The sequence below is a fragment of the Haplochromis burtoni genome, unplaced genomic scaffold (genome assembly GCF_018398535.1).
Source record: "Haplochromis burtoni strain Fernald_Lab_line unplaced genomic scaffold, NCSU_Asbu1 Contig_12, whole genome shotgun sequence".
Taxonomy (NCBI): domain Eukaryota; kingdom Metazoa; phylum Chordata; class Actinopteri; order Cichliformes; family Cichlidae; genus Haplochromis; species Haplochromis burtoni.
The window spans coordinates 1,219,314-1,246,799 of NW_024582373.1; the positions used below are offsets into that span (position 1 = coordinate 1,219,314).

Here is a 27,486-nt window from a genome sequence, read left to right on the forward strand (position 1 = left end):
GGGACAGAAAAAAATACACCAAGCTAAGATAGCAAAAAAAGATAGGAGGAGATCAAAAGAAGCAGGGAGTGTGCATTAACAAAGAACACACAATAAACCGGGGTGGGGAGGACATGAGTCAAAGAAATTAAAAAGTAAAGAAACTGCTTTCTAAGCAGAAATCTGTAACTGCATTATCTATAGCTACACGGCCTCTGGCTCGGTTTGTTCTTGTTCCTTCAAAGAGTCTGTCATAAGTGCCACTGGCCATCAAATTGCTAGAACTTGTTTCCTCAGCACATATTGTAAAGGTAGCATAGCAACAAATGAACATTAGAGCACTGGTAGAACTCATTCTGGATCTTCAGCAACACAGCAGGCCCTGTGAAACGAACAGTGCCCTGTCCTTGACGTTCATTCCTCCCACAATGGAGGCCTGAGCCAAGTGGATTCATAAAAAGGGAAAGAGACTGCAAAGCCACAACGCAGAGAGGCTTATATGCTGTCAGGATGGAATCACACTCACACAGAGACCTCTTTCCAGTGCTGAGTCTAGGGACAGTCTGAACTTTCAGCACCATGGACAGTGTCGCTGCAGTGTGGATGTATTCTCTCTGCGGGGTTTTTTTGTATCTAAAGAAAGCTTCGTGTTTGATTTTTCTTTTTGTTTTCCTGGTCATTGCACTGTACTGTAGCAGTCTTTACCGCAGTGCACTCTAGGGTGACACCCGCTTGCACGAAATAAGGCCCATTCACCTTCTGGTATTATCCAAAGCACCGTGGTGCATCTTAAAGTGGCAGCACCACCATTAAAATGAGTGATGATCCAACTCCATTCTCTCAGCAGAAAGCCAAGACTTTTAGTCAGTAATGGATGGGCCTTTTAACAACGCATTGCTCCCTTTCTGCAACTTTGTGTGTTTTGTTTGTGCATGTGTGCTACTCGCTATCTGGTATCGAGCAGGTAAAGTCTTTGAGCAGACTCCAGCTACTCAGTTGTTCCAGTAGTTGGTCAGCAGTAAATGAATAAATGTTTACAGCTGACCAACTACTGTAAATAAAAAAATAAAAATAAATAGTCGGGCAGGCATGTACAAGAGCTGAGAGGGCTTTCATTCCAGTGTCAGTGTGAGATGGAGAAATACTTTCTGTTTGTACAAGGATTTGATGACTATCGTTTGTCTTTTCCTGCTTGTTTTTACAGAAAGTCTCTCAGTACACCATTATTGTCCAGGCCACTGACATGGAGGGCAACCTGAATTTTGGACTCTCCAACACAGCCACCGCCCTCATCTCTATTACAGACATCAACGACAACCCGCCTGAACTGACAGTGAGGACGGTGAGTCTTGTCTGCACTCGCAGACTGAAGCTGTACTAGCCTGCTGTATGGGGTTGTATGAGCCTTAATATCATTCTATTTCTGTCCTATTGTTTTCATGCAGAATACACTGAAAAAAGACCATGTTGGATTTACTTAATTCATTAATGGACATCGGTTGCACACAACTGTTTTGCTTTGGCAGAAACTTAAACAACTTAGTTAAATCAACACAACTTATTCATATTCAATAAACCTGTGCATTTTGTGTTGATTAAACATGATTGAAACATGTTTAGATGAAGTAAGTTGAACTCTTGGAATATTTTAATCGTTCACGATTTCGTCATTTTATTCCAAAACTAGTCAATAGCTTTTACCCCAATACTACTTGGTCACTTAAATACTACATGTTATCTTCATATTACATAATGTTCAACAAAGTCTAGAGTCTGGTTAACATAAAAATGAAATGGATTTACAACAACTGCCATCCGCCTATCTTTATCCAAGTTGCAGGGGGGCTGGGGCGTAACCCTGAAGTGATAGATTTAAGAGGCAGGGTACGCCCTGGACAGCTCACCAGTCTATCAAACAGAGAGACAAACAACCATTTGCATTCATGGGCAATTTGGAATCACCAATCAACCTAACTCTAATAACTGCATGATTTTTAACTGTGATGTGATAGGAAACCAGAATACCCAGAGAGAACCCAGTGCAAACTAGCCAGATTGCAGATTTGAACCCAGGACCTTCTTGCTGTGAGGCAACAGCACTAACCACCACACCACCAATCCAGGATTGGTAGGAAAGCTGTGATAAACCACAATAAATAGCGATAACATATGTGTGGTGTATGTTGTCTGCCTCTTATAACTCCAGTGATTTTTCCTGCAGTTTGAAATCTCATGTGATCTTGTGAATTTCATGAGTCCAGCAACTAACCACTCTTACTAGATTGTATCATGTCATCTCAACAAGAACAAATTAAGTTCATACAAATCCTACATGATTTAGTTACCTTCACCACAGAAACATGAAATTATTTTGTTCAAATTACAAGTTAGACTTTTGTAAATGTAACAACCACCCACGGCGGCTGCTCGACTTGACTGAGATGGATGCCTTCCTCAAACCGCGATCCAAAGCTGTTGAGATGAAATCACATGCAGTGGCGAGAGATTTAACATTGCTATATTATTGACTTACTTCACTCGAACATCATATGAACAATTTAATCTACCCTCTCTGCATATCATGTAGTTTCTACACTATATAGTTACACTTAACTTTAAAGCATGAGGCAATTGTGTTGAATACACGCAAGATGCTTACATAAATCCAAGATATGGCCAATCCCTTTTTTTCAGTGTATAGCGTGTGTCACCAGTGACAGTGGGGCTAACCTTTGGGTCAAAAGGTGTCATCCTTTGCCTTTCGACCCTCATCTGACATTTTAATAGCGATATATTTAGTTGCCATGCTAACCAGCTGTTCTATAGACATGCTGTTTGTTAAGCCTGTAAGTGAAAACGTACGTTCAAACGTTTTTGTTTTGAAAACACACTGTCTGGTCAGTGTCAACAACCACACAGTGCAGCGTTAGCGCTCTTGAAATGTTAGTGCTACCGAAGCATAAAAAAAAGGAGGGAAATGCGACCGTGTACAACACTTTGAGATGAGGACAGATCTATGAGGAGAAATTGGTGCAGAATACAGGAGAGTGACAGGAGATTAAAGAGAGGCAGGAAAAGGAGCTGAATGAGATCAGTTTTCTTTTCCTGCTCACATTGCCTCGTGTAGTTGGAATTTATCTGCAGGCATCCACCCCCAATCCCTTACACCGCCACACTGGCCTGACAGGAAGACACGCTACAGCGGGCCCACTTTTCTAGAACAAGTGCTTGTGTTGTTAGTTGTACATTTGCTTAGTTTTAAGAGTTCGAATGACTGTACGACTGGAACAGGATCAAACGCTGACTACAGTCTGATAGACCTACAGGGCCATGGCTGCGCTTTATGTAAACATTTGGATTTCTATGATTCCAAAGAGAGACAGATGCTGTTTTCAGCAAAGCTCAAAGGCAGAGCAAACAGTGTGTCAGTGTCACACACTGTGATCCCAGTCTCCTCAGCGGGGCCGTCGTCAGCGTGCGTGCCAGTACAGTTCCAGCCGCATGCTCTGATAAGAGCTCCCCAGCTGTCAGAGGTAGAGCTCAATGAACGAGGCTGCCGCTCTACACATAATGGGTCTACGTCCCCCTCCTCCCCGTCTGCGGTTCTGGCTCCTTTACCACAAAACTGCAAGCCCATGTATATACATTTTTAACCCATACAAACTGTGATATATGTTGTTTTTCCTCAGCAGGGACTGGACTATTTAAAGGCTACAAAAAGCCAGAATTTGTTTTAGTTTGCTGAAGCGAGGATGTGATCTGACGTTTAGAAAGTTTCCCAACCCTGACTCTCACCTCAACATCCACACACAGTTTGCCTACAACACTCCTGCACAACTGCAACAATATGTCTGAGCTTGTCAGTAAAGCTTGAGCTCACCATAGTTTGGTGTGTGTTTCTAGTGCTGTAATGTATCAGCGCAGCACATTAACACATTAACAGCCACAGCAGAGAAGTTGTTTTCCAACAGATGCCATTTCCACTGCATTGTCAGTCTCTACTACTTGTTTTGCTTCCCAACATGACTTAGAGCGCTTCAGTAATTATTTGTCTATGACAGACCCGAGAAGAATTCATTGCTCTCTGCAGGAGGCATAGAGAAAACATAAGCACGTTAATTAAGTGAAATTGCTTGCGGGGGTGTAAACCAAGCCGATATACTGCATCTAATTTGGAAAAAAAAAACAAAACAAAAAAAACACCAAAATGTTTTATTCATTTCACCACATGTGCCTGAATGTGTAATGTCACTGCTATGTTTGGCAATATGTGATGAACTAAAAGACAATGCTATTGCCACAGTAGGTCTAATCAAACAATTTAATCAAGTGTACACCCTCGTGAAGTCACAATCAAGCACTGACTCAACAATAATTAGGAGAAGTGTGAATTTTACAGAACATTTTTTTAAGTATGTTTAGGACAATTTAAAATGGGTGTTTTGCCACACAAACTGTTAAGCAGAGTGGCTCTGAGTCCATAGCCTACCTACTGTACTGACTGCAGCACGTGTAGCATCACATCTTCACTTTCTGAGTAGTTTATTTCTAAAAGCTCCCTTATTTTACCTTTTTTAGCATAAATTTGTACTTGCGAGATCATAGCTGCCAGGGTTTTGTCTTAAGTCATGTAATATGTGTACTATACCATGTCTTATCAGTATTTGGAACTGTTTTCAGTGCACCATCAGGGACACAAACAGCTCTTTAGTATTGTTTTGCTCTAGCTTTGCAAGTTAAATGTACAGTCAATAATTTTTAGGTTATTTAATTGAAAACAGGATACTTTACTCATAAATAGACATAGAACAGTGTGTAATTGTATTTTCCAATAAATTAATGCATTCTCACAAACTTAAAATTGATTTATTAAAACTAAATACTGCAGTAGCAGGTTTGTCATCTGTGGAAGCCACCACGTTCCCCCACATATTTGAATATAGTCACTGGCAAGGATATCTCTCTTCTAACTAATAGTGTTTATGGAAGTGAGTAGAGACCAGCCACATAGTAGTACGCCAAACATAGAGGACAAGAGAACTTGTAGATGCTCACATACCGTGGAGGGACATTAAAATTCGTGCCTGCACCTTCAAACTTAAGATATGAAGGATCATACCTGCTTTATTTTTAAGTTTTCTAGCTTCTTCCAGAGGAAACAGATGTGGAGGCTTCTCACCGAGCACTGATAGCTGTGGTAAATGGTTGAATGAGAGCCTTCCAAGCAGTAGCAGACACACGCTGGGTGGCCACGGCCATTGTAGGGTACAGTCTAACTATTTTAATGTTTATGATCTCTCTTGGCTGCCTAAAACACATTTTCCCTGTAGCACGTAGCTAGGATTATGCAATCTACACATTGTAACTTTAAAATGTCAGGTTTTTGCATTTTCACTATGTGTGTACTACCACATTAAATGTTTGTATAGTACACAACATTTAAAAGAAAATATGAATTAAAGAAAAAAAGTATGCTTATTAACAACTTGTACAGCTGATGTGTGAGTCCAAGAATGGTTGTAAATTTAGCCCGCCCATCATTACGTTTTCTTCATTGTTTTCCTGACAAGCAAAGGGAGAGCACAAAGAGAAGGACAGGAACTGAATACGTAGTTCAATCCCTGTGATAAACACTACATCGCTGTTTAGCCGTGATATAAAGGATGTCTCATACTGGGTAAGAGCTTAATAAAAGATAGGATTGGCTATTGTTGTTAGAAATAATAGGTTGCTGAGCCATTAGACTTACTTTTATTCTGAGCTAAACGTATTAATGTAAGCATATTAGCCTAAAATCAGAGGATGTAGTGCACAGCTATTGACTATAAATCTTTCATGCAGCCAGAATGCAAACGGTTTGGATAAACTGTGTGATTCATAATTTACACCTGTAGATGTTTCAGTATTCACCTTCATCCCGCTAACTGTCACTCGTAGCTGAAGTGGCCTATCTTGCTTTTAAGCCAAAATAGTCACGGCTTCAAAAGATCAGCCTCTAAGAATAATTCATGTTTAAAAAGAAAGAGCAAATGAAGTTTGTGTGTGAATCCTTATGACGCCAGAATTAGTTACACCAACAAAAACCTTTTATTCTATAACTGAAATAAAAGTATCATAACTTCTTTTCCTTGTAACTCAAAAAGAAAAAAATCCTACGGAAACTCTCGAGTCTGTGTCTCTCGTGGCTTATCAATAGGGCCACATTGCATCTCGGAGAGTGGCCATTTAGAATGGGCCATCCTCTAAAGTCAGGAGCATTGTGCATGCCTCCAAGGGAGCATATTCCATTTGGCTCTCTGACAGCGTGGCCAAACAAGCTTGGAAGGTTTGTGGTGGCGTTTAGGCTAAAGCCCAGGGTGAAAATAGAGGAGCCCATACACCGGGGACTCAGAGTGCATATTTAATTTGTTTTGTGCTTATCAGCCCAGCAGGGGGAACGGGAGAAGAGGAAGCAAGGAGGGTGGGAGGGAGTGGAAGAGAGGAATCTGTTGGTTTGGATGCTGCTTTAATCCCACGATGATGAAGCCATTAAAATGAACAGCAGCTGGCAGACTCACACCATAAACAAGCTAACGCTTCACAAGAGGAAACACTGATTATCATGTGACATAAGAGCTTTCGCTGCATGTGCGTGTGTGACTACCTTCGTGTGCTCAGTAGCCAGATCAATCCCAGTAGACGGGGAACTGTATCCTATTGCACCGTAAAGTCTTCTTTCGGCTCTGCAGCTGTCACCAAGTTTCCTCCAGAGTTAGTTCAGAGGGGAGTTGTTTCAGATTGCAATATAATGAAGATCATTAGCCAAAGATTATTCCTACTGCTGCTTTAATTACAGTACTTATCTAATTGCTTATTAAGACCTAGATTTGGTGAATGCACAGAATCTAAATTGAATGGGTAAACACTTAATTGAACAAATCCATTAGTTTAAATAAAGAGTTTCATACGAGCAAGCGTTGGGAGGAATACGGGACTGCATTAACATAATGGAAGATATGATTCTCTATTAACCACATTCAAACAAATATGTCTCCTGGTTTATCTTTTTCTTTTCCCCTATGTTGTCTTTCTAATTCCCCCCCATTTGTTTTGCTTCCACTTTCAGTTCATGTATTAATGTAATGAGCATTATTGGCTTGACCCTAAAAGCAGTTTGTTTTCATAATAACAATTATGTAAAATGCTAAAAGATTGATGATGGCTCCAGAATGTGCTTAAAATCTCACTAAATCAAGTTATTAACATTCATTAGCTGACTGCTTGAGGAGTATTAGCATAATGTTTCCTCTGCCATCCTCCCCTCCCTCGTGGTTCACGTGCTTCTTTCCTTCCTGGTCCCGCATAGTTTTCCGGGGAGGTTCCAGAGAACAAAGTAAACGTGGTGGTGACCAACCTGACAGTGGTGGACCGGGATCAGCCCCACAGTCCTAACTGGAACGCAGTCTATCGCATTGTCAGCGGAGACCCATCTGGACACTTCACCATCCGCACCAATCCCATCACAAATGAGGGCATGGTGACAGTGGTCAAGGTAAAAAATAAGCCTCCTTTCTCTGCACGCCGCCCTGATTGATATGCCGAATGTTTGATAATTCTTCAAAACGGAGCCATACAGTCATTCCCTTTATTATTCAGCTCCGCATCTTGTACCGTTCCACCTGCTGTGAAGTGCCAGATGCTGTGAAGTGCCAGACTGAGGACTATAGTTGCGCATTGTTTTTCGCTTAATTATATGTCATTTCTTAAATTGGTTAAAAATTAGAACTAATTTTGCAATCAGCCACGCTCATTTTCCCCCAATCGCTCATCATTAACTTTTCTGTATCGCTTTCTCCCTTCCGTCTCTCTCCCGTCTCTGTTTTTTTTCTGTAGCCCGTGGATTTTGAGATGAATCGTGCCTTCATGCTAACTGTGGTCGTGTCCAACCAGGCCCACTTGGCCAGTGGCATCCAGTCCTCGCTTCAGTCCACAGCAGGTGTAACCATCTCTGTGCAGGATGTGAATGAGCCGCCTGTCTTCCCCGTCAACCCAAAGATGATTCGCTTTGAAGAAGGTGTGCCAGCAGGGACCACTCTTACCGTGTTTGCGGCTCAAGACCCGGACCACTTTATTCACCAGACTGTCAGGTATCGCACTTTAAAGAACATCGCTTTAGCTTAAAATGCTTAAATTATGTCAAATTCTGCACTGATGCCAATATTTAGTACTTGTTTATTTCTTTTGTTTTTATTGCTATTTATTCCCCCGGTTTTTAGCCTGTTACCACATCAACCTATGTATGAAAAAACACCGAAAAATTATTTGTTTAAGAATTTCATTAAACTCCATGCAGGATGTAAGAACTACAAAGTGTATACCCTTTTGTATACCCTTTCTACTCACGTTGGGAACTCAGTTTTTTACTGTCTCATTCACCCAGTTGCACACACAATGCTTTTACCTACATCTGAGCACTAACACACACACACATGCACAAATACACTGCAATGGATGCATCAGGAAGCACCTCAGGATTCCACAGGTGCCCCAAAAAAAGTCCACATGCTGCTAAAATCCAGGATCAAAAACAGGTACTTTTAGGCTGACGCTCTTTCAACTGAGCTATTTTAGCTTGTGCATCTTATTTGGCTGTAGACGGATGGAAAGTGTCTTGTAAGTTTATAAATCTGTGCTTGTGCATCTAAAACCCAATAAAATGCATTTTCCGACCTAACCACTATGAAGTTGCAAAAACAAATCGAAAAGAAAACTTTTCTATATAGTATATTCAAAGCCAGGGATATAAGCAGATTCAGAATATATGGTGTTGTGTCCAAGTCTTGTACAATAGACTGAGGGAGTACTTGATATTCATGTAAATCTCCAATATTTTGCCTACACTGTGTAGGTGTCTTCTCTGTCACCACTGTTTAATCAGAGCCGATCGCTTTCTTCACAGTTTATGCCTCTTCGGTCACATTCTCAACTGACCCCCCCACCCACATCCCAGTTACCTCCCTGTTGCCAGGCGACTGGTGTGAAGAGGTCATCCTATAATGAGTTGGACACTGTTTGTCTGCCCTGCTTAGATCCCTATCTTCCTCCTCATTGATCCCTCCCTCCATCCTTCCTAACTGGGATGACACACTGCGGGCATCATGCCATCCAGGCATTGACCCTATGTGACAGAAACTCCCACATGCTCACTAAGGTCCGGCAGCACTGTTCCACTCCATCGCCAGCTCCAACGAGAGAGATTGATTTTTCTTAATGTCAGTAAGACGGCCACTTCCACCGAGAAACCCAGTGGAAATGTTACTGAATTGATAGCGAGGGAGGTTGTGGGAGAAGTACACACACACACACACACACACACACACAAACATAATAATACATATTATATATATATCATATATATATATATCTATTATATATATATATATATATATATATTTTTTTTTTATATATATATACTGCACAGAAAAGTGAGCAATAGCCACATCTCAGGTTTCCTCTCCTAAAAAGACATGTCATGCAAACCAAGTGGGCTGAGCTGTTCTGCCCTTTGAGAGAAGTAACTCCTCTTTTGCTCCTTTTTTTTCTCTCATCCATCCCTCCTTCCCGCTCCGACCGACCCTGTCGCTTTCTTCCCCGTCAGTCTGCGTGTCTGTTATTGATGGGAGCTCAGAGCTTCTGTCTTCTCCAAAGCCGCGTGCCAGCAGACACTCAGCTCACCACAGCCCCGTCTGCACTGCTGATGCTGCTGCTGCCGCCGCTGCTGTTTTATTCCTTTTGGGTGACCTCACTTGAACCCCCTGCACAATATGCACAAAAAAGAAAGAGAAATGCACAAGAGCAGACACACAGCCACACGCTAAAGTGCACAGGAGGAACCGCCAAGTATGACTGAAAGGCCTCTGTGTGAGCAGTGGTTGGGAGAGGAGCCAGATTGTGTGTGTTTTCAAATGTTTCTGAATGTTATGCCTTTTTCTCTCCTCACGGGAGGAAAGAAAAATGAAGATGATGTGAGGCCATGTCTGCTTGCCAGATGATGTTGTTTGATGTGCTTTAACTGGTAGCTAAACGCTAAATTAATGGGAGTGTGTTCTGGTATTTATTTTTGATTTTTAGATATTAGCCCTCACAGCTGATAATATGTCCTTAAATCTTCACTTATAAATATCTTAGTTTAAAGCTTGGTTCCAGGTTTAAAGGTGTATTTCATCAATTCATCTTATGCTGTCTAGAAAGTGAGGATCCTAACATTTTCATTCTGCAACAACGTGCATGACGTCTGAGACTAGATCCTCCATGCCTCTTAAATGCAAGCGCCGTGTGAGAGATTTTCTGAGCAAGCTGTTCCATGACAGCAATCCTGATAGCCATGTTTGGGATTTGGAAGATGTAGAGCTGCAAAAAGACTACTGTCAATGCCAGTCACAGATATGGATGGTATAAAAATCAGTTGTCATCTGCAGATGTCTTTCACATAACAAACAGAGGTAATATGACTCTTTCTGCTGCAGCAGCAGTGTGATGTGATCCTTATAAAATTGGGGAAAAGAAACAATCTTAACCGCCTTTTTGTTTAATTGGTATTAAGTAAAGCTATGTTAATACATTAGGGTTAAAGCTTAAGGCGTGATTCTTGTCAGAAGAAAAAAAATCCAATGAAGTATAGTAAGATATTTCGCTCTGCCAGCTGGAGGTGACATCTTGTTGGCACAGGAAGGAGATGAGAGTGCCAGGCATCCTGCGCAAATACCATAATGTAACCTACGGGGCAACATCACACCTTGGCTAACACAGCATGACAATTTCTTTGACTAGAAATTCTGTTTATTTTCATTTGCTTGTTTGCTTTTCTCAAGGAAAAAATAAAAAAGCTGTTAAAAAGCATAATGATAATGAGTGCACCTGCCTGTCCTCCTGCTTATCTAATTTATCTGTTTCATATGTGTGCCAGCCCAGAACTGTGTGCATCTTTAGCTGTAGGTGGAGTTAGTTTTGTGGATGCCTGTGAGCCTCTGGGTAACTAGTGTCAGCTCTCAACAGACTTCTTTTAATTAAGCCCCCTTTCACCAACTAAGCTTATTCTGAAAAAAAAAAAAGCCTCTGATCTCTCTCACCGCCACTTTTTTTCTTCCTGTGTCTCTCACACCAAATTCCTGTCATTATGCTGACGCGCATACACACACGTGTGCGCGCACACACACACATATTCACAGTACCAACTAGCGAGAGTTCTTCTTGTCCGGAGTTAACCATTTCTCATTAGACCTGAGGCACTTCCTGCGCTGTGCAGCTGTCACTTTCAGTTTTGTGGACGCTTCAACCCGTGACTCCGATGAGAGCTGCCGTGGCGTTTGTGTGGGTACTAAGAGCTGTGAAGTTGTTAAGAGTGCTGCTTGGCTGTTCCGCATATGGGTTTGGGTTTTCATCGGTCTTCATGCTAATGAGCTGCAGCTATGATTAGCTCGGTGAACATATGTTCCACTCTCCATGTCACTGTAATATTTTAAAGGTCCTTGGCTGGTTTTGCTTACTCGGGTAATGAACATTCAACCTGATAATGGGTACTTTGGATCAACAAAATAAAAGATTCAGAGCCGCTGGCATTCAAGTAACAGTTGGTATAAAAGTCATTATGTGGCTCTTGTATGTGCGTATTTATCTTTGGATTTAATGACATGTCTTTATTTTTCCATCTCTGTGCATGCAGGTACTCTAAGTTATCAGATCCAGCGAACTGGCTGAAGATTAACAGGACCAATGGTCAGATCACCACCATGGCCCTGCTCGACCGGGAGTCCATATATGTCAAGAACAATGTGTACGAGGCAACATTCCTGGCATTCGACAATGGTAAGTCTGGTAAGTCAGGCTGACTGTATGAGTTGTTATGATTTACAGTAGCATGTATGTAACAGTAGGTTGCAGTGGCATGTTTTAACCATCTTTTGCAATCTTATCCACCTCTTTGGTTCACATTCACATATTTCAGTAGCTGTTGGATGAATTCCCATGAAATTTGGTCAGAGAGTTCCTGAATTATAGGCTTAGATTTGGGGTTTTAACTGGAATATTTCAAAGACTTTTAAAAGGACTGGAATGAAACGTCAATATTATCAGGATGAACTGTTAGAGCTTTGGCCATTTCATAGTGTGATTTTTAGTCTTGCTTGTTTCCAGTGATCCCAATATCAAAAAGGTTTTATTATCACGCATCGTCAACCCGAACAGGTCACAGCATAATCAAGTAATGTTTTCTCACATAGAGTTCTTCCTTCTTTGGCAGGGATCAGATATTATGACTGGGATTATTAGGATTAGACTTTAAGGTGCATCTGTATTATATTATACTGTGGCTTCCGGGAAGGTGTTTCTATTGACAAAACAGTTTAGGGTGATTGCAGAGTCTTAGCAGTGGCTTGCATAAAGCAGCTCTCAAATCAAGTCAAGTCGATTTTATTTGCATAGCCCAATATCACAGATTTGCCTCAGGACGCCCTCTGCTATTACACCGTGGATATGGTTAAGAAAAAGCAATCTAAATTAAACTTTGATAGGGAAAAAAATAAACAAATGGTGAGCACAGAATAGTGCACGGTACACAGTGAATTCTGAACATGTTGGGATGCTCTGTAAAATTGAAATAAAATCAGAATGCAGGGATTTGCAAATCTTATAAACCCATATTTTTTTCATTGTAGCACATAAAAAGGATATCAGATTACTGCTGCATTAAAAATATTAACTCACCTTGAATTCAAAAACTTGCGACAGAGGATCAAAAGGCTGAATAAGTAGATGGTAGTAAGAGAAACAGATGGAGTAATGTTCTTCAGCTAATCAGGTTAACTGGCAACAGGTCAGTAACATGACTGAGGTTCGCCAATCTGCAAATTCTGGAATAGTTTCACAATAATGTTTCACAGTGTAAAATCCAAGACTTTGAATATCTCATCATTTACAATACATGCATGTAATATCAAGAGTCTGAGAATTTAGAGAAATCTCTGTGTGCAAATATCAGTATTGGATGTCAGTAATCTTTAGGCTGAATTTGAGATTTGTTACAACTGTGCAATTTTCCTAGCAAAATATGAAGAAACGAGGTTTGGCTCAAGATCTTTGCACTGTCATGTAGATGTGCATAGGGCATGGGGCGACGGGTGATTAAAAATGAGCAAACATCAAATGAAAGCTCCATGTAAACAAGCAAACTGTTGTGAATTTGCAGCACTGAAAATCATTAGAAGGAAGCTGTAAAGGTTAAATATGCCATATATGTGATACTTTCCAACCAGACGCTGTATGTAGTGCAGATAAATTGTGAATGATTCATACACTGCACTGTATAAAGTATCTAAAGCCGCAGTGACCTTCATGCTCATGTCTCTTATAGAAAAAAGGATCTGTCAGGGAAGGTTCTGTGTATCTGTTTCTGCTGCTGCAACAATGTATGAAGACAAAGAACTGAACCACTACAAATAGAGATGCTTGCCCTGGGTGTAAGTAGGAGGGACCCAGGTGTTTTTACTCTAGTGAGAAATGAGGGATTGGTTGCCCTGAAGCACACCAGCTTAAGCTCAAAGTGTTGACTGCCTACCGATTCTAGAGTCCAGTGTCAACAAGGGGATATATTCCACTTTGATTGAAATTCTCTTTACTTATTCTCCTCAAGCGAAGCGTAAGAAGCAACAAAGCACCCAGCCAATCATAACAGACAAGACGGTCGATAAGCCTTGGGGCCCGGAGCAACAGACCTTTACATAGTTGATGCACCAAGTTACTGTCTGACAGTGGAAAAAAAGTTAAAATACAGCACTGATGAACTGCTGGGGTAAACTCTTTCTATGCAGCACTGCTTTAGTCATTTAGTTCAGTTCGCTGAAAGTCTGAGAAGGAAGCTGTCGATTGAATACCAAGGCCACAACAAATTACTGTTTGTTTAACAGAGCGTCGCATGTGGTTCCTTCATCTGTAGTTTGGGGGTTGCACTGCTATGGAGAATTGCATTACTAAATTACATTCACTGGCCTCTTCATTAGGTACACCATGCTAGTAGCCAGTTGGAACTTCTTTTGCCGACACAACCGTTTTAATCTATTTAGCATCCATGATGTAAAGTCCCCGTTCCATCAGATCCCATAGGGGAACTGTTGGACTGAGGTCTGGTGACTGTGGAGGCCATTTGAGTACAATGACCTTCTGCTGCTGTAGCCCATCTGCTTCCAGGTTCAACGTGGTGTTCTGCATGCCTTGGTTGTGATTAGGCTTTTTCAGCCCATTCTCTGTAAACCCTAGAAATGGTTGTGCAGTATAATCCCAGGAGATCAGCACGTTCTGAAACTCTCAACCCAGCCTGCTTAAATTACCTTTCCTCCTCATTCTGATGCTTCAGCAGGCCGTCTTGACCATGTCCACATGTCCAAACGCAATGCTGCCCTGTGTAAGCATCGTTTTTAATCTGTTGCCACAGTTGCCGTACATACAGTCTGAGAGTTAACACCGTGCACATTAGAGTTCAACCTCATTACACACATTTTCACTCTTTTGAAGTTGCTCTAGCTTGAGACGGACCGCAGCACAACTTCAAAATCAATCTGACTTTTTGACAGCAAGCAGTACACTTGGAAAAACAATGAGGTGCTCGTTCCCAGCACCATGTTGTACAAAATCAAGTGAAACAGTGGCAAAAAAAAAAAGTATATTTCTAAGTCAGGAAGACAGCAGTACTGTAATCAAACCACATTGAAGGTTTTTTTTTTTTTGCTGTTAACAATGCAATAAACATCAAAAACATTTCTTCTAACCTTATTCCGTTCTGTTCTGGTCTGGCAAGCAGAAGAAGTTATTATGAGCTTGTACTTCTGGATGCAGTGAAGGGGTTAGCATTTGAGTTGTTTCCCAGTAGGCTTTCCAGAGTGCAGATAACAGCAATCTTTATGTGAGCGCTTTCCCCACCAATATGAGTCTCGCCTTGGCTTTTCTCTGAAATACAAGGACTAAAACATTTATATGTCCTTTCATTTGCTGTTTGGTGTTCGGTGCTCCACTACAGATGTATACAGCATTGTCCCTCCACGTTCACCCACTTGTAAACAAAACGTCTTGTTTTTTTCCTTCTGTTGTTTCTTTGGCGCCCATCTCATTTTCTCAGTTCCACACCTGAATCAGCTCGAAAAATGAGGCAAAAATGGAACGAATGTTTTGCCGTCTTCTGTAGCGTTCTCGTCAAACTGCCTTTTTTGGGGGGCTTTGTTCTCTTTCTCCAATCATTTCATCTTCACTGCTCTGCCTCACTACTATGTTGTTATCTCACCATCTCCTCCTTTGATCTCTCTGTCTTCTCTTTTTCTTCTTGCCTCCCCTCAGGTTCGCCCCAAGCCAGCGGGACAGGAACCCTCCAGATCTACTTGATCGACGTAAACGACAACGCGCCCGTGCTGATACCCCGGGAGGCGCAAGTGTGCGAGCGAGCACGCCCCAACTCTAGGATCAACATCACAGCTTCCGATGCTGATGCCGACCCCAACATAGGGCCGTTTGTCTTCGAGCTGCCTTCTTTTCCTGCAAGCGTTCGACGAAACTGGACCATTTCCAGGCTGAGCGGTATTAGTCATTATACACTGTGTTTAATAAAGTTTGGTCTCGCGAACTGGACCCTTGTGAGGTTCATTTTTAAGTGCTGTGGGGAAATGACACATCATCATTCTGAATGAAACCATAAACCTCTCAGCAGAATAACTGGCAGCATTAATCGGGGGGATCGCTATCAGCTATGAGAGAAGTCCAAGTTTAACAAAATGTCTCACGAAGCTCACAGTGAGAGATGCGGGTGCCATCCGCTGTTGACGTACGATCTATTGTTTGTGACAAATGAGATCCATTCATCTCTCTGTCCCCCGAGCATCCAATCTGTCACCTAATCCACCCAGATGGATGTATCACAGCAGTTGTCTTGAGGACAAATCTGATCACATACCTGGATTCTTTCCCCGCTGAGGCTCTCGTCTTAGCTTGACTGAGTGATAAATGCTGTAGGTTATACAGCTGTACATTTCAGTTTTATGTACAGTCATGTGGAAAAGAAAGCTTTCACAGGATTTGTTGCACTCCTGTGAAAAAACATAGATGTTTCAGTACTTTGTAGCATCGCCTTTAGCAAAAATACCTTAAAGTAATCGTTTTCTGTATGACTTTATTAGTCTCAGTCATCAAGGAGGAACTGTGGCCCAGTGTACTTTACATCGTTGGTTCAGTTCATTGAGGTTTGGGGGAATTTATTTAGCTCTCCTAAGGTTCCATATTCAGGTTGAAGGTGGACTTTGGCCCATTGCAGCAGCCTAAAATACTTTGGTACAGAGGCATTCATGGTTGATTCAGTGGCTTCAAGGTGCCCAGGCTGCAGAACAGCACAAATCATCACCCCACCACCACCGTGCTTGAGAGTACGACAGCATTAGGTGTTTGCGCTGCACTGTGCATTATGGTCAAATATCTCCAGTCTTGTAGTTTATTCAGTTTATTAAACCTAAGTTGTGCTGCCATGTTCTCCTAAGAACCCTTCCAAACAATCCACACTTGTTTATTTTTAATTATACTGCTATTACATTTGACATGCTAACTCTTGCTCTGCAGGTGACTATGCTCAGCTGCGGCTTAGGATTCCCTACCTGGAAGCAAGTGTGTACGAGATTCCCATAATTGTGTCAGACTCGGGAAACCCTCCACTGTCCAACCGCTCTGTAATCAGGGTCAAAGTGTGTCCGTGTGATGATAATGGGGACTGTAGTGCCACGGGAGCCGTGGCAGCTGCTGGCCTTGGCACTGGGGCCATCATTGCCATACTCATCTGCATCATCATACTACTCAGTGAGTACAACAAATACTGTCTGATCTTTGAGAGCTGCATGGTTTTAACAAAAATCAATGTTAATTATTGGCAAACAGTTGCTGTTCTTCGTTTTGAAATAATCTTTTTTATTGTAGGCATGGTTCTGCTGTTTGTGGTGTGGATGAAGCGCAGGGAAAAGGAGCGGCAAGCGAAGCCCCTGCTGATTGACCCTGAGGATGACGTCAGGGACAACATCCTCAAGTATGATGAAGAGGGAGGAGGAGAGGAGGACCAGGTACTGTGAAACATGAATTTTCAGCTTTTTGTTTAGTGATGGTGTTTACTGACTTAAAATCCTCTGAAATGTATTGTTATATTATCTGACTTTACACATGGGAAATTTCTTTGGTCTCTACAGTGCATTGACAAGTAACAAGTGAAACAAGCTCTAGACCTGTTCATGCATGTGCAGAAGCCCTTAGACATTACACTAAGGGGGTGCATATGTCCACTGCAGTCAGATCAGACATTAAACAGTGTTTAACCTGCCAGCTCCACAGTACAAAGACTGTGTGATGTCCAGTTGCATCTGTTTGAGAACAGCGTAGATAATTGTCCAGTGGATTCACAGCAACTGAGTGTACATCCTGTGTCCTGCCTTATTGATTAAATCATTAATAGCGTTGTCTAGCAAATGTCAGAAAACAGGGAAAGGCAGTCACAATTACAACACACAGCTGAATATTTACCACAGATTCAGAATATTCATGTTATTTCAGCATGACTGGGCAATAAAATATTCTGTGAAATCATGCATTCATGCATAAGAAAGATAAGCATTCATACTTGAGGTTAAACCCTGCAAACATTTGGCATTTTTTCCAGTAAAACATTTGCAAGAATAATTAAGTTGTGGTTTTCATGAAAATATAAGTAATAATATTTACAATCAGAAGTTTAGGGTCTCTATGTTGCTGTTCTATTTCGCCACCCAACATTCACCTCTCTTCAAAGAGAGCAAAATGAAACCTAGAAACCAAATACTTCAGCAGGGTTAGACAAATAAACGGACACAACAACAGGCAACAACAGTGATCCAAAAAAAACAAAAAGTCAAAATTAAATAGAAATTAAAAACTCATCAGAAAATACAAAACTATACTAACTCTGCACTAAGCTGTGGCGGGCACCAGTGTGCCGAGCCAGAAACATGCAGGAAGAAGGAACATGCCTCCACCAGTGCCCGAGGCCCCACCGAGACCCAGCAGATGCCAGATAGCCCATCCCAGTCCCACTCAGGCAGCACGGACAGCCAGGAGGAGGAGTCCACAGCTCTTCAGGAGCTGGGAGACAGCAAATAGACCGAAAGCCCAGGAATGACACCAGCCGGCACAGTGAGGGTGCCAGGGCACACACAGGAAAGCCTAACCACACAGAGCGCCTACCCAACCACCCACACCTACAACCCCTCCACCCCTCGACAGAGCAGAACACTGCCATGAAGCTCCTGGCACACAATCTTTGAGCTGACTATAATGACAAGGAAGTTAATGACACAGCAGAACATTTTTTAAGTACTATGCACCTCTGCATTCGATGTCATTGCCCTGTAACTCACGTGGTCACTGTCACTTTACTGTGGTTCCTAAACACTTCCACTTTGCAATAACACTATTTACAGTTAATGATGAAATATCTGAGAGGGAAGAAGTTTTACAAATCGACTTGTTGTACTACGGCTGTGCGATATGACCAAAATCTCATATCCCAATGTGAGAATTCTATCGTCCTGATAACGATATAAATCACAAAATGTAACATTTTCTGTAAATTCTGTGAATCTCGGGCAGCTCGACTTGTTTCCAGCTGCACGTCATGTAGCTGGAGTCGAGTGTTTTAACCGATGCATGAAACGATACATTTTTAGACATAAATTGTAACGGCCGCCATTTTCTTTGTGAGTATTTATTACACGGCGTGCTGCGGGGAAAAGCCTGTTCTAAAGTTTATTTTTTAGCACCTGGCAGCTCTTTTCTACTTTTCATCCGTAAATAATCTGCTCTTTCACGTGATTCAGTTTATTTTGAAAGGTCTCAACAGGATCTTGAGCTTTATTGTGAAAGGTTTATGTGGAAGGTTCAAGGTTCAAGGTTCTTTATTATTTGTCACATGCATAGTTATACAAGTATAACGCTGAGCTTATGTGAGTGAGTGTGTAAAAGCATTTCAGTTCTGCTGAGCCAAATAAGACAGGTCAGGGTGAAGAAGTGACAGCCAAAGAAAAGCTTACCACAAAACGGAGAAGTTATGACAAATCAGACTATAAGGCAAAAAGAAAGTGCAGCTTTATGGTTTCATGGACAAAAGAATTTCTGTGGCTGCAATATGATGAGCTAAATAACCAGGGCTGCACATAAGTGGTCCAAAATAAAAAACACGCACAAGGGTTAGGGTTAAATTTAAAAACTGTACTTTTGAGTTAAAATATATATTTATAATTTTAATAAATGACAAATTAAAAATGCATGAACATTTTTTTGTATCGAAAAAATATCGAACCGTGACACCAAAGTATCCGAACCGAACCGTGAATTTTGTGTATCGTTGCACCCCTAATATATATATATATATATATATATATATATATATATATATATGTATTATATATATATGTATGTATATATTATTATGTATTATATATTATATATTATATATATATGTGTATATATCTATATTATATGTATTATATCTATATATATATATATATATATATATATATATAATATATATATATATATATATATGTATAGTATATTATATTTGTTGTTATATATATATATATATATATGTATTATATATATATGTATATATATATATATATATATATATATATATATATATATATATATATATATATATGTATATATGTATATGTATATATATATATATATATTATATATATATATATATATATAGTATATACACTGGGTGAATGTGCAGTAGTAGCAGCAAGCAGGTGAATTCTGTACATTAATATGAATAGATCTGACTATTTTACAGGATAGACAATATAAACATATTTAAAATTAAAGGAATTGAAATGTACATTGTGCCTTGGTTTAGTGTCTGGAAGAGTCCTGTCTCAGTCAATTATAGATGATGTGAGAGGGCGGGTGTGTGTGTTTAGGGCACGGATGGCTTGGGGATAGAAGCTCCTCTTGAGTCTCTCTGTCCTTGCCCGGAAGATGCGGAACCTTCTACCAGATTGCAGAAGTTGGAACAGTTTGTTGCCAGGATGGGACGGGTCCTTCAGTATCTGCGCTGCTCTAGTCCGGCATCTCCTGGTGTAGGTGTCCTGAAGCGGGGGGAGAGCAATCCTGCAGCAGCGTTCTGCTGTACGGATCACTCTCTGGAACATAAACAAGCGGACACGCGAAGGTGTTACCATCGCTGTTGCTAACGACAACGCATAAAAACAGTCGCTTGTCTGTCTGTAGTGTAGTTATATTAAATATAAGAGAAAGAGAAAACTTTAAGAAATTAATACAGCCACTACAGTGACCATCAAAACGATGAAAAAATATTGCCGTAAACAGTTTATTTTGCAACACCTCGAAACAAACGATAGCGTAAAATGAAACGATAGATATATATCCGATATATATCGTTATATCAAACAGCCCTATGTTGTACCGTACTCGAGTTCATTGAGATCTTTAGCACATGATGTAACCTTAATAGTAATTCAGCCTCTGACAGCATCAAGTAGATTGCAACATGCAAAAGCCACTGACTAATATGTGCTGAGGAAAAATAAAAATATTGTTGATGCGCTTTTTTTTTAGCACAACTTTAGCATTTCCTGACAAAAACTGAAAGCAAGACTTCTTTGCTTTTTTAAGGTCTTCAAGTGGGTCATTCTTTGATCTAAAAGAAAAATCAATAAAGTCAGAGGCCGCAGAAGATTAGCTAGCACAACAGTAAAATTAGAGGATAAGAGGATAAACTTTATGGAGAATAAATACACTTTTCCAAATGTGAGTCACGCTTTCAGTCTGTCCTTCCACTTATGACACTCTTTTCTTTTTGCCCATAAACACCTACTCCACACCATTATCTCAGATCAGATTTTCATTTTTTAATTAAAACAATCTTTCGACAATGAAGCCTTTGATTAATTCATAAATATATTATGAAGTATGCCTTTTTTAACATGCTTTTTTACTAAGCTCAGCTATCTTGTCCCACACCTGTGTGAGACTTCTGAAGGCAACACAGGGAGCTTATCAGCCAGTCATATTCATATTTATAGCTCTGAATTACTTATTTCTTAACAAAAAACTTGAAAATGTCAGAGCTGTAAACGTATTTGTAATAATCACAGGACATTCATCGGCTGTGCGTCATTTAGTTTTCCAGTTCATCATCAATGAAATGAGCATAAACTGGAACTACAAGTTTACAGTGTGCTCAGATTACTAAGCACATGAATTCAGCAAAGGGAGTTATTGTGTTTCTCATGAAGCCAAAGGAACAGATATTACCTACATTATCACCTACATGATGAGGGAGCGGATGACACACTGGGGAACACGCTTTAACAGAGAAATGTGATAGTAGCACATAAAGCAGTATACAGTATATCGCCATGAATAGCTCTAGGGGGCTACATCTATGAATAGTTGCTAGCGTTAATGCTACTTGTTCCATTTAAGCAGATTTTGGACAGAATCTGTGTGTGCTGTTCTGTTCTCGTTGACAATGGAAGTTCACAGCTGGATCCAAAAAAAGAAACGGAAACAGCTCCGGGGAAAATGCTCACATTCAAAAGTCACTCTCTGATGGGCGTCTGACGCCATACCGCATCATTTCTGATCAGTGTGAAGCATGTACTGGCTCTTAAAACAGTACAGTATGACATTCAATATGCAGTAAAAGTACAGAATTACTTTGGAGTCTGGATTTGCACAGCTTGAGTCTGCCGAGCTGCAGGTTTAGAAAAGAGCTTAAACATTAGAAAGCCCAGTAGCACAGTTTCACAGCGGATCAGCTCTCACTGATGTAAAATGAGTGTACATCAAAGTCTTGGCAAAGAGACCTGCCCAACAACTACATTCCAAGTTGTACAATGAGCCTGTTCCCAATAAAAAATGTGCAGTATTACATGAGCTTGCAGTTAGAAAGCAGGTTATTATGATGATTATTCTAATCCTCACCCGTTTTCCCCCGTGGATTTTATGCAGGACTACGACTTGAGCCAGCTGCAGCAGCCGGAGTCTCTGGACCACATCATCAACAAGCCGACAGGGGTGCGCAGGGTGGATGAGAGGCCTGTGATTGCTGAGTCGCAGTACCCTGTCAGACCCAGTTTGCCCCACCCTGGAGACATAGGCGACTTCATAAATGATGTATGTCCAAGTTTAAAAACCTTTTTTCTGAAGCTCTGGTGTCGTGTTCTCATAGCCGCCTGTGTTTATTTTGGAATTAACAATGCCTCGTTGATGTGTTATAAAAGGGTTTACACATCAGTGGTTTTGAAGTTTGAAACATAATCTTTTTAATGGCCAACAATAGTTCATTACATATTATTGGTTTACATGTGTACTTGATTGTACTGGCATCGTCAGGGGCACCGCTAAACGTGCTTGCTCTCAGTGTATAGAATTCAGGCTGTGATGCAACATTAAAGTGTTCATGGGCGAATGAGCCAGATGAGATTTTATTTTTCATTTTATTGCACCTTTTACAGTCTAGCACACTTAACCTGTTGCTATGTGAAAAACGAGCTCCTCCATTATATTTCTGATGAGCAGCAGTTATTGGCCTAAGCCCAGTTTTACTAATTGAGCAGATAAAGAGGAGGTGCTCAGAGTGGGAGTTCAGCCTTTCTTGTCTTTGTGCCTCCAGGGTCTGAGGGCAGCAGACAACGACCCCACCGCTCCTCCCTACGACTCCCTGCTGGTGTTTGACTACGAGGGCAGTGGTTCCACCGCTGGTTCTGTCAGCTCGCTCAACTCCACCAGCTCAGGGGACCAGGACTACGACTACCTCAACGACTGGGGCCCCCGCTTTAAGAAGCTAGCTGACCTCTACGGAGGAGGGGACGATGACTGAGAGCGGCGCCGCGGGGCTGGGTGGGGTTGCAGATGGGAGAGGCGGGACCGGCTGGATGGACGTTGCTGTAAAAGCAGCAAGGAGTGGCCAACTACACGACGCAGGCTCCATGTGAGGAATGGACCCATACATGGGCTGCATCCGTTTGCTCACAGCAACCAGGCCCGCACACATGAATTCCGCTGCAACGCAACTGTATTCTGGCTTTATATATTAAATTTTTTTTTTGTTGTGGCAAATTTGTAGTGTGATGTTTCGTTTTTCATTTTAATTTTCTTTTGTTTATCTCTCACTGCGCTGGATCCGGATGTCCCAAGGCGGTCATGAGAGACAGGAGCAGTGAATTTGTGCTTGGATTCATTGTTAAAAAGAAACAATGTCTCTCGCTTTAGTTTCACGCTGAAGAGTATGTTTTTGGGGAAGACGCTCTCTGACTCTCTCTTTAACTCTGTCAACTTGAATTTCCTTAGAACAGAAGCACTGTCATTTTATAAAGTGCCTTTTGTGGTGTGTTTTTTGTATCAGACTCCTGCTATCTCAGGATCGGTTGCCGTTCGTGCAGTACAGTGGAGACACTTCCCCCATTTCCCGTCGACCACCCCCCAACCCCACCCCAAACCTGCGCTCCTCAAACCGGCCCTGCCTGTCAATCTCCTCTTCTTTTTCACAGTGGTGCACATGAAACAACCCCAGCCGCCAGTCCCAGGAGGGAAGGACACAGCCAGGGCATACCATCGGATATCGTAACCCAACAAATTATGGCCTGAAGGAACCCACTAAGAGTCGCTAGAGGGAAGAGCACCCTCTTCTCCAAAGGTCTCCGCTGAAGTCCAACTTTCACGTTGTCAACACAACTGCAGCGCCCGACGCTGACTTTGTGTGAGACCATTTTTATACAGGTGGGGGGGGGGGGTTTCTAATTTAGTGGAGAATGCCTGCCTTTCCTCTGTGGACACACAAGTTTCAGAGCCTATATGTTGAGACACTTGCCTGCCCTGTATGGTTTTTGTGTTGCTTTCTCCACAGTGTAAAGCTTACGTAGGCATGATCTGATTAATCAGTGTAAGAACAAGAAACTTGAAATGACTTGGAACAAAGGTGTCTGAGGAAGATTGTTGGTTTGGTTTTTTTTGGGGGGAGGGGGTTGTTTGTTTGTTTTTCTGGGGGGGGGGGGGGTCGCCTTGAACATTCCCGTTTTTTATAGCCCAACAAATGTATTAAAAGGTGCATGATTTTTTTTTCTCCAAATGTTTTACTCCAAGCACTTGTTACTCTGTGGTGAGAATGTGAAAATAGTCTGCAGAAGCTATATGAATATACTCTGTAAAAAGACACTGAGAAAATAAAAATACTGTAAGATACATATTTTTGAAGTATTGACATAAAAGTTGCTGCTCTCTCTCTCTCTGTGGCTCTACGGTGAGCTTAAGGGATCTTTTGGCCCATTCGTTTTTAATATGTGGGTATTTATGTTTTATTTTTTTTGTCTTCTGTTGAAGCATATAATTGTTTTTTTTAAGATGCCTGCTTATACTTTTTTTTTTATTCCATAAAATACTTTGATCTATACTTTTTTTTCTTTTTCTTTCTAGTGTATGAAGACATGCTCTTTCCATTTCAGTCTGTATTGTCTGTGACAGATGTGTTCCTTTTGTTGGCTTCTGGCCTTGGGACACTGGAACGTTCATTAGCCACGTCTGCTGATAGTTGTTCAATTAATCAGTGTGCTGCAATTCTTTTATTCATTCATCTAGATACTGAATGTGCGCTTCAGAAAATAAACAACACATGTTTTGAAAGCGTGCCATCATTTTTTTGGAGGTAAATAAGGCATCTTATTTAGGACGGGTGTCAACAGTGGGAATAAAAAAAACTCCCTTTTACCAGGAAGTATCTCTGGCAGAACCAGGCTCAGAGAGGGGCAGCCATCTGTCGTTACCAGGATATTTAAATTTCAGTGGCAGCCAATCAGAAGAAAGTTGTGCATTCCCTTAGAGAAGAGGAACTAAAATGGTTTTAGACCGACCCTGTGGTGAGCGGCTGCACCACTCTCACCTACTTTATTAGACTCCAAGAATAAAGACATGCAGCTGTAAATGAGCATGATAGTTCTCCTTTCAAGTCAGTATTGGTACGACTTTATTTCTAAAGTGCTCTGTAAATATTGGATATATAGATTTCTGCCATAAGACCCTATGACAGTACCAAAAACAGCACTGTGGCAGAAAGCAATGCACCAGTGCACCCATGCCTACTGACCGCTGATGTTGATGTTGCGCTGAAAGCAGCACACATTGGTTTTTCATCAGGATTGTCTTTTTTTACTATGATTTAAAATATGAAAGGACTCTTCTAGCTTTAAGTTCACTGCTTTTCCACCTTGATTTGCATTTGAATCGACTGGTTTGTATCTGCACTCGGAATTGTTACACCTACTTCATTTTTCACTGTGGAATAATGTATTTCTAAGTGTTAGCGTCATGAAACCAGCCTCCCCGGGGGATTATGCAGTTAAACTTTGACCTTATTGTTTGGATATGGCTTCATTTTCTAATAAAAAAAGAAAAGAAACATACCCACTATACATGTTATTGCATCATAGAGGACGGATTGTTAGAGCAGTGTGTGGGGTCAGGAAGTATATTTGTGTCCATTCCTGTGATTTCAATTAGTCAGCTGAAGCGCCAAAAAGCCCACTGGGGACTTAAAGGGATTTAATCCTCTCTGGCTGTGTGTCTATCAATTAGCCACACCATTAATCCCCACGGCGTAATCTCATTAGATAGAGCGCCTTTAATGAGACACCCAGAGAGAACTCAGAGAGCCAGGCAAAAAGAGAGAGCGAGAAAAATGAGGTGGTGGCAAGATGCAGGTAGGCCGTGTTGAGAGGTGATTAGTAGGATGGAGGAGAAGGTCAGCAGAGGAAGTGAGATTCAAGTAAGAACAATGCATAACATTAAGAAAATTGTTAGGGAAAAAAAGATTAAATATGATGGTGTTAAAAAGAGTGATGCTTCATGGCCCGCTGTGGCCAGAAATTAGAGGGCTGGGCAATGAGGAGGTGAAGAAGACAGGTAGAGGTGAGCAGAGCTGATGGAACACGCTGAACTAGTTAATGAGAGGTGCTTTGATTCCCTGAGTATCCCAGTAATGAGAACATAAAACTAAGTTAACCTTTTTCTGTAGTACAATAATGAAATCCTCTATGAACCCAGCAGGGTTGTGGACCTGTGTGCATAAGAGAGCCATCAACAGTGGGCTCTGCTGCCCTGACATAATAATCAAATTGTTAAACAGTCCTGTTGGTCCTAGCCGGGTGGCAGAAAGGATGATTAACTTCAGGGGAGAGATCTTTGATGGGCTTAGAAGAAGTTCACTAGGTTTGCTTGTGGCCAAAGTGCAGCGTGAAAGAAGAAAGCAAACTCCCGTTTATCACCCCCACCCCCTTGATAAATGGCATATATAGACTGAGAGCTTTGCTGCTGGCTTGCTGCCGGTGCCTTGTGTGTTGTAAATAAAGTTCTCTTCTTCAAACATGTCCAAGCCTGGCTCTTTTCATTTCCTCTCCATACAGCTAGTGAGTCTCTTGGGCAGGTGCTGAGAACAGTCCAATCTTAAAAACATGACCGGATGTTGGTTCTGTTGCCGGCTGCGTGATCAACTGTTCACAGTTAAGTGTTAATGTTGTTATTCAGCACAAGTACCACGCAGGACGGGCAGGCTCTGTTGGCTGTGCTTCTGCTGACACCACTCTGAGCCTGCTGCTATTTCAGGACTCTGTCTAAAATGAGATCAAAGCAGCAGAATAAATTTGATGTTTCTGCTTAAGTGGGGGAGAAAATACCTACAACCAGTCACGTAGGATACGGATGACTGATCCAGTGTAGACGCTGTACAATTACCAAGACATGGTTCCCTCAGCAATCAGGCTTCAAACAGTGCACTTTGAAACAGCATTTGAAAACAGTATTTCTCAGCATGTCTTATAAATAAAAGAAACATTTTAATCTTAAAATATAACTTAGAGTGCTACAGAGTAACTATGTGCACTGACTCCCTTTATAAGCCCACATTTTAGAGGTATATACCGCGCTTCATTACATTTATACGACAACTAGTTACTCATTAGCATTTTACTTCTTATCCATGGGCTATTTAAGCAGAATGAACTAAGAGGGTGCGTTGTGATGAATTATGATAACCCTCAAAACTCATAAATGCTAATTTGAAAGACTGTGGTACAATAATCTTCACAGCAGGCACTTCAATTTATCCAAATATTAAAAGTACCTCTGAGAAATAAAGGCTATGTTGTATACAAGTAGTCCGGGCCCTGGGGGGAGAAACAGGTGCTTGAAAGATGAATCTTGCTAACACTGGTGTTCACCGTGAAGCTGGCCGCTTTGGATTTGAATGAAATGTCAAACGTGACAAATAGTATTTGTATTGTGAGTCATTTTGAAAGATATTCATGTACCCAAAAGATTAACTGTAATCAGACTGGTGATCCTTTTAATGTAGTATCATTCATTATGACAAATACTATAAAATGATTATTCTATTCTATTATT

At 41.2% G+C, this 27,486-nt stretch overlaps 1 protein-coding gene across 2 annotated transcripts in view; it reads left to right on the top strand.

Moving 5' to 3' along the window:
- Positions 1–26,453, top strand: part of cdh4 (cadherin 4, type 1, R-cadherin (retinal)) — a 215,250-nt gene extending 188,797 nt beyond the window's left edge. The window contains exons 9-17 of one of the 2 annotated variants that reach the window (XM_005915339.3): positions 1,184–1,321; positions 7,325–7,510; positions 7,852–8,105; positions 11,681–11,832; positions 15,340–15,576; positions 16,606–16,839; positions 16,957–17,096; positions 22,045–22,209; positions 22,709–26,453. In XM_005915339.3, coding sequence (XP_005915401.1) covers positions 1,184–1,321; positions 7,325–7,510; positions 7,852–8,105; positions 11,681–11,832; positions 15,340–15,576; positions 16,606–16,839; positions 16,957–17,096; positions 22,045–22,209; positions 22,709–22,915 — 1,713 coding nt within the window. In that variant the 3' untranslated portion in view covers positions 22,916–26,453. The remainder of the gene's footprint in view (positions 1–1,183; positions 1,322–7,324; positions 7,511–7,851; positions 8,106–11,680; positions 11,833–15,339; positions 15,577–16,605; positions 16,840–16,956; positions 17,097–22,044; positions 22,210–22,708) is intronic. The other variant, XM_005915340.3, reaches the window with a different exon arrangement.
- The last annotated feature ends 1,033 nt before the right edge of the window (positions 26,454–27,486 follow it).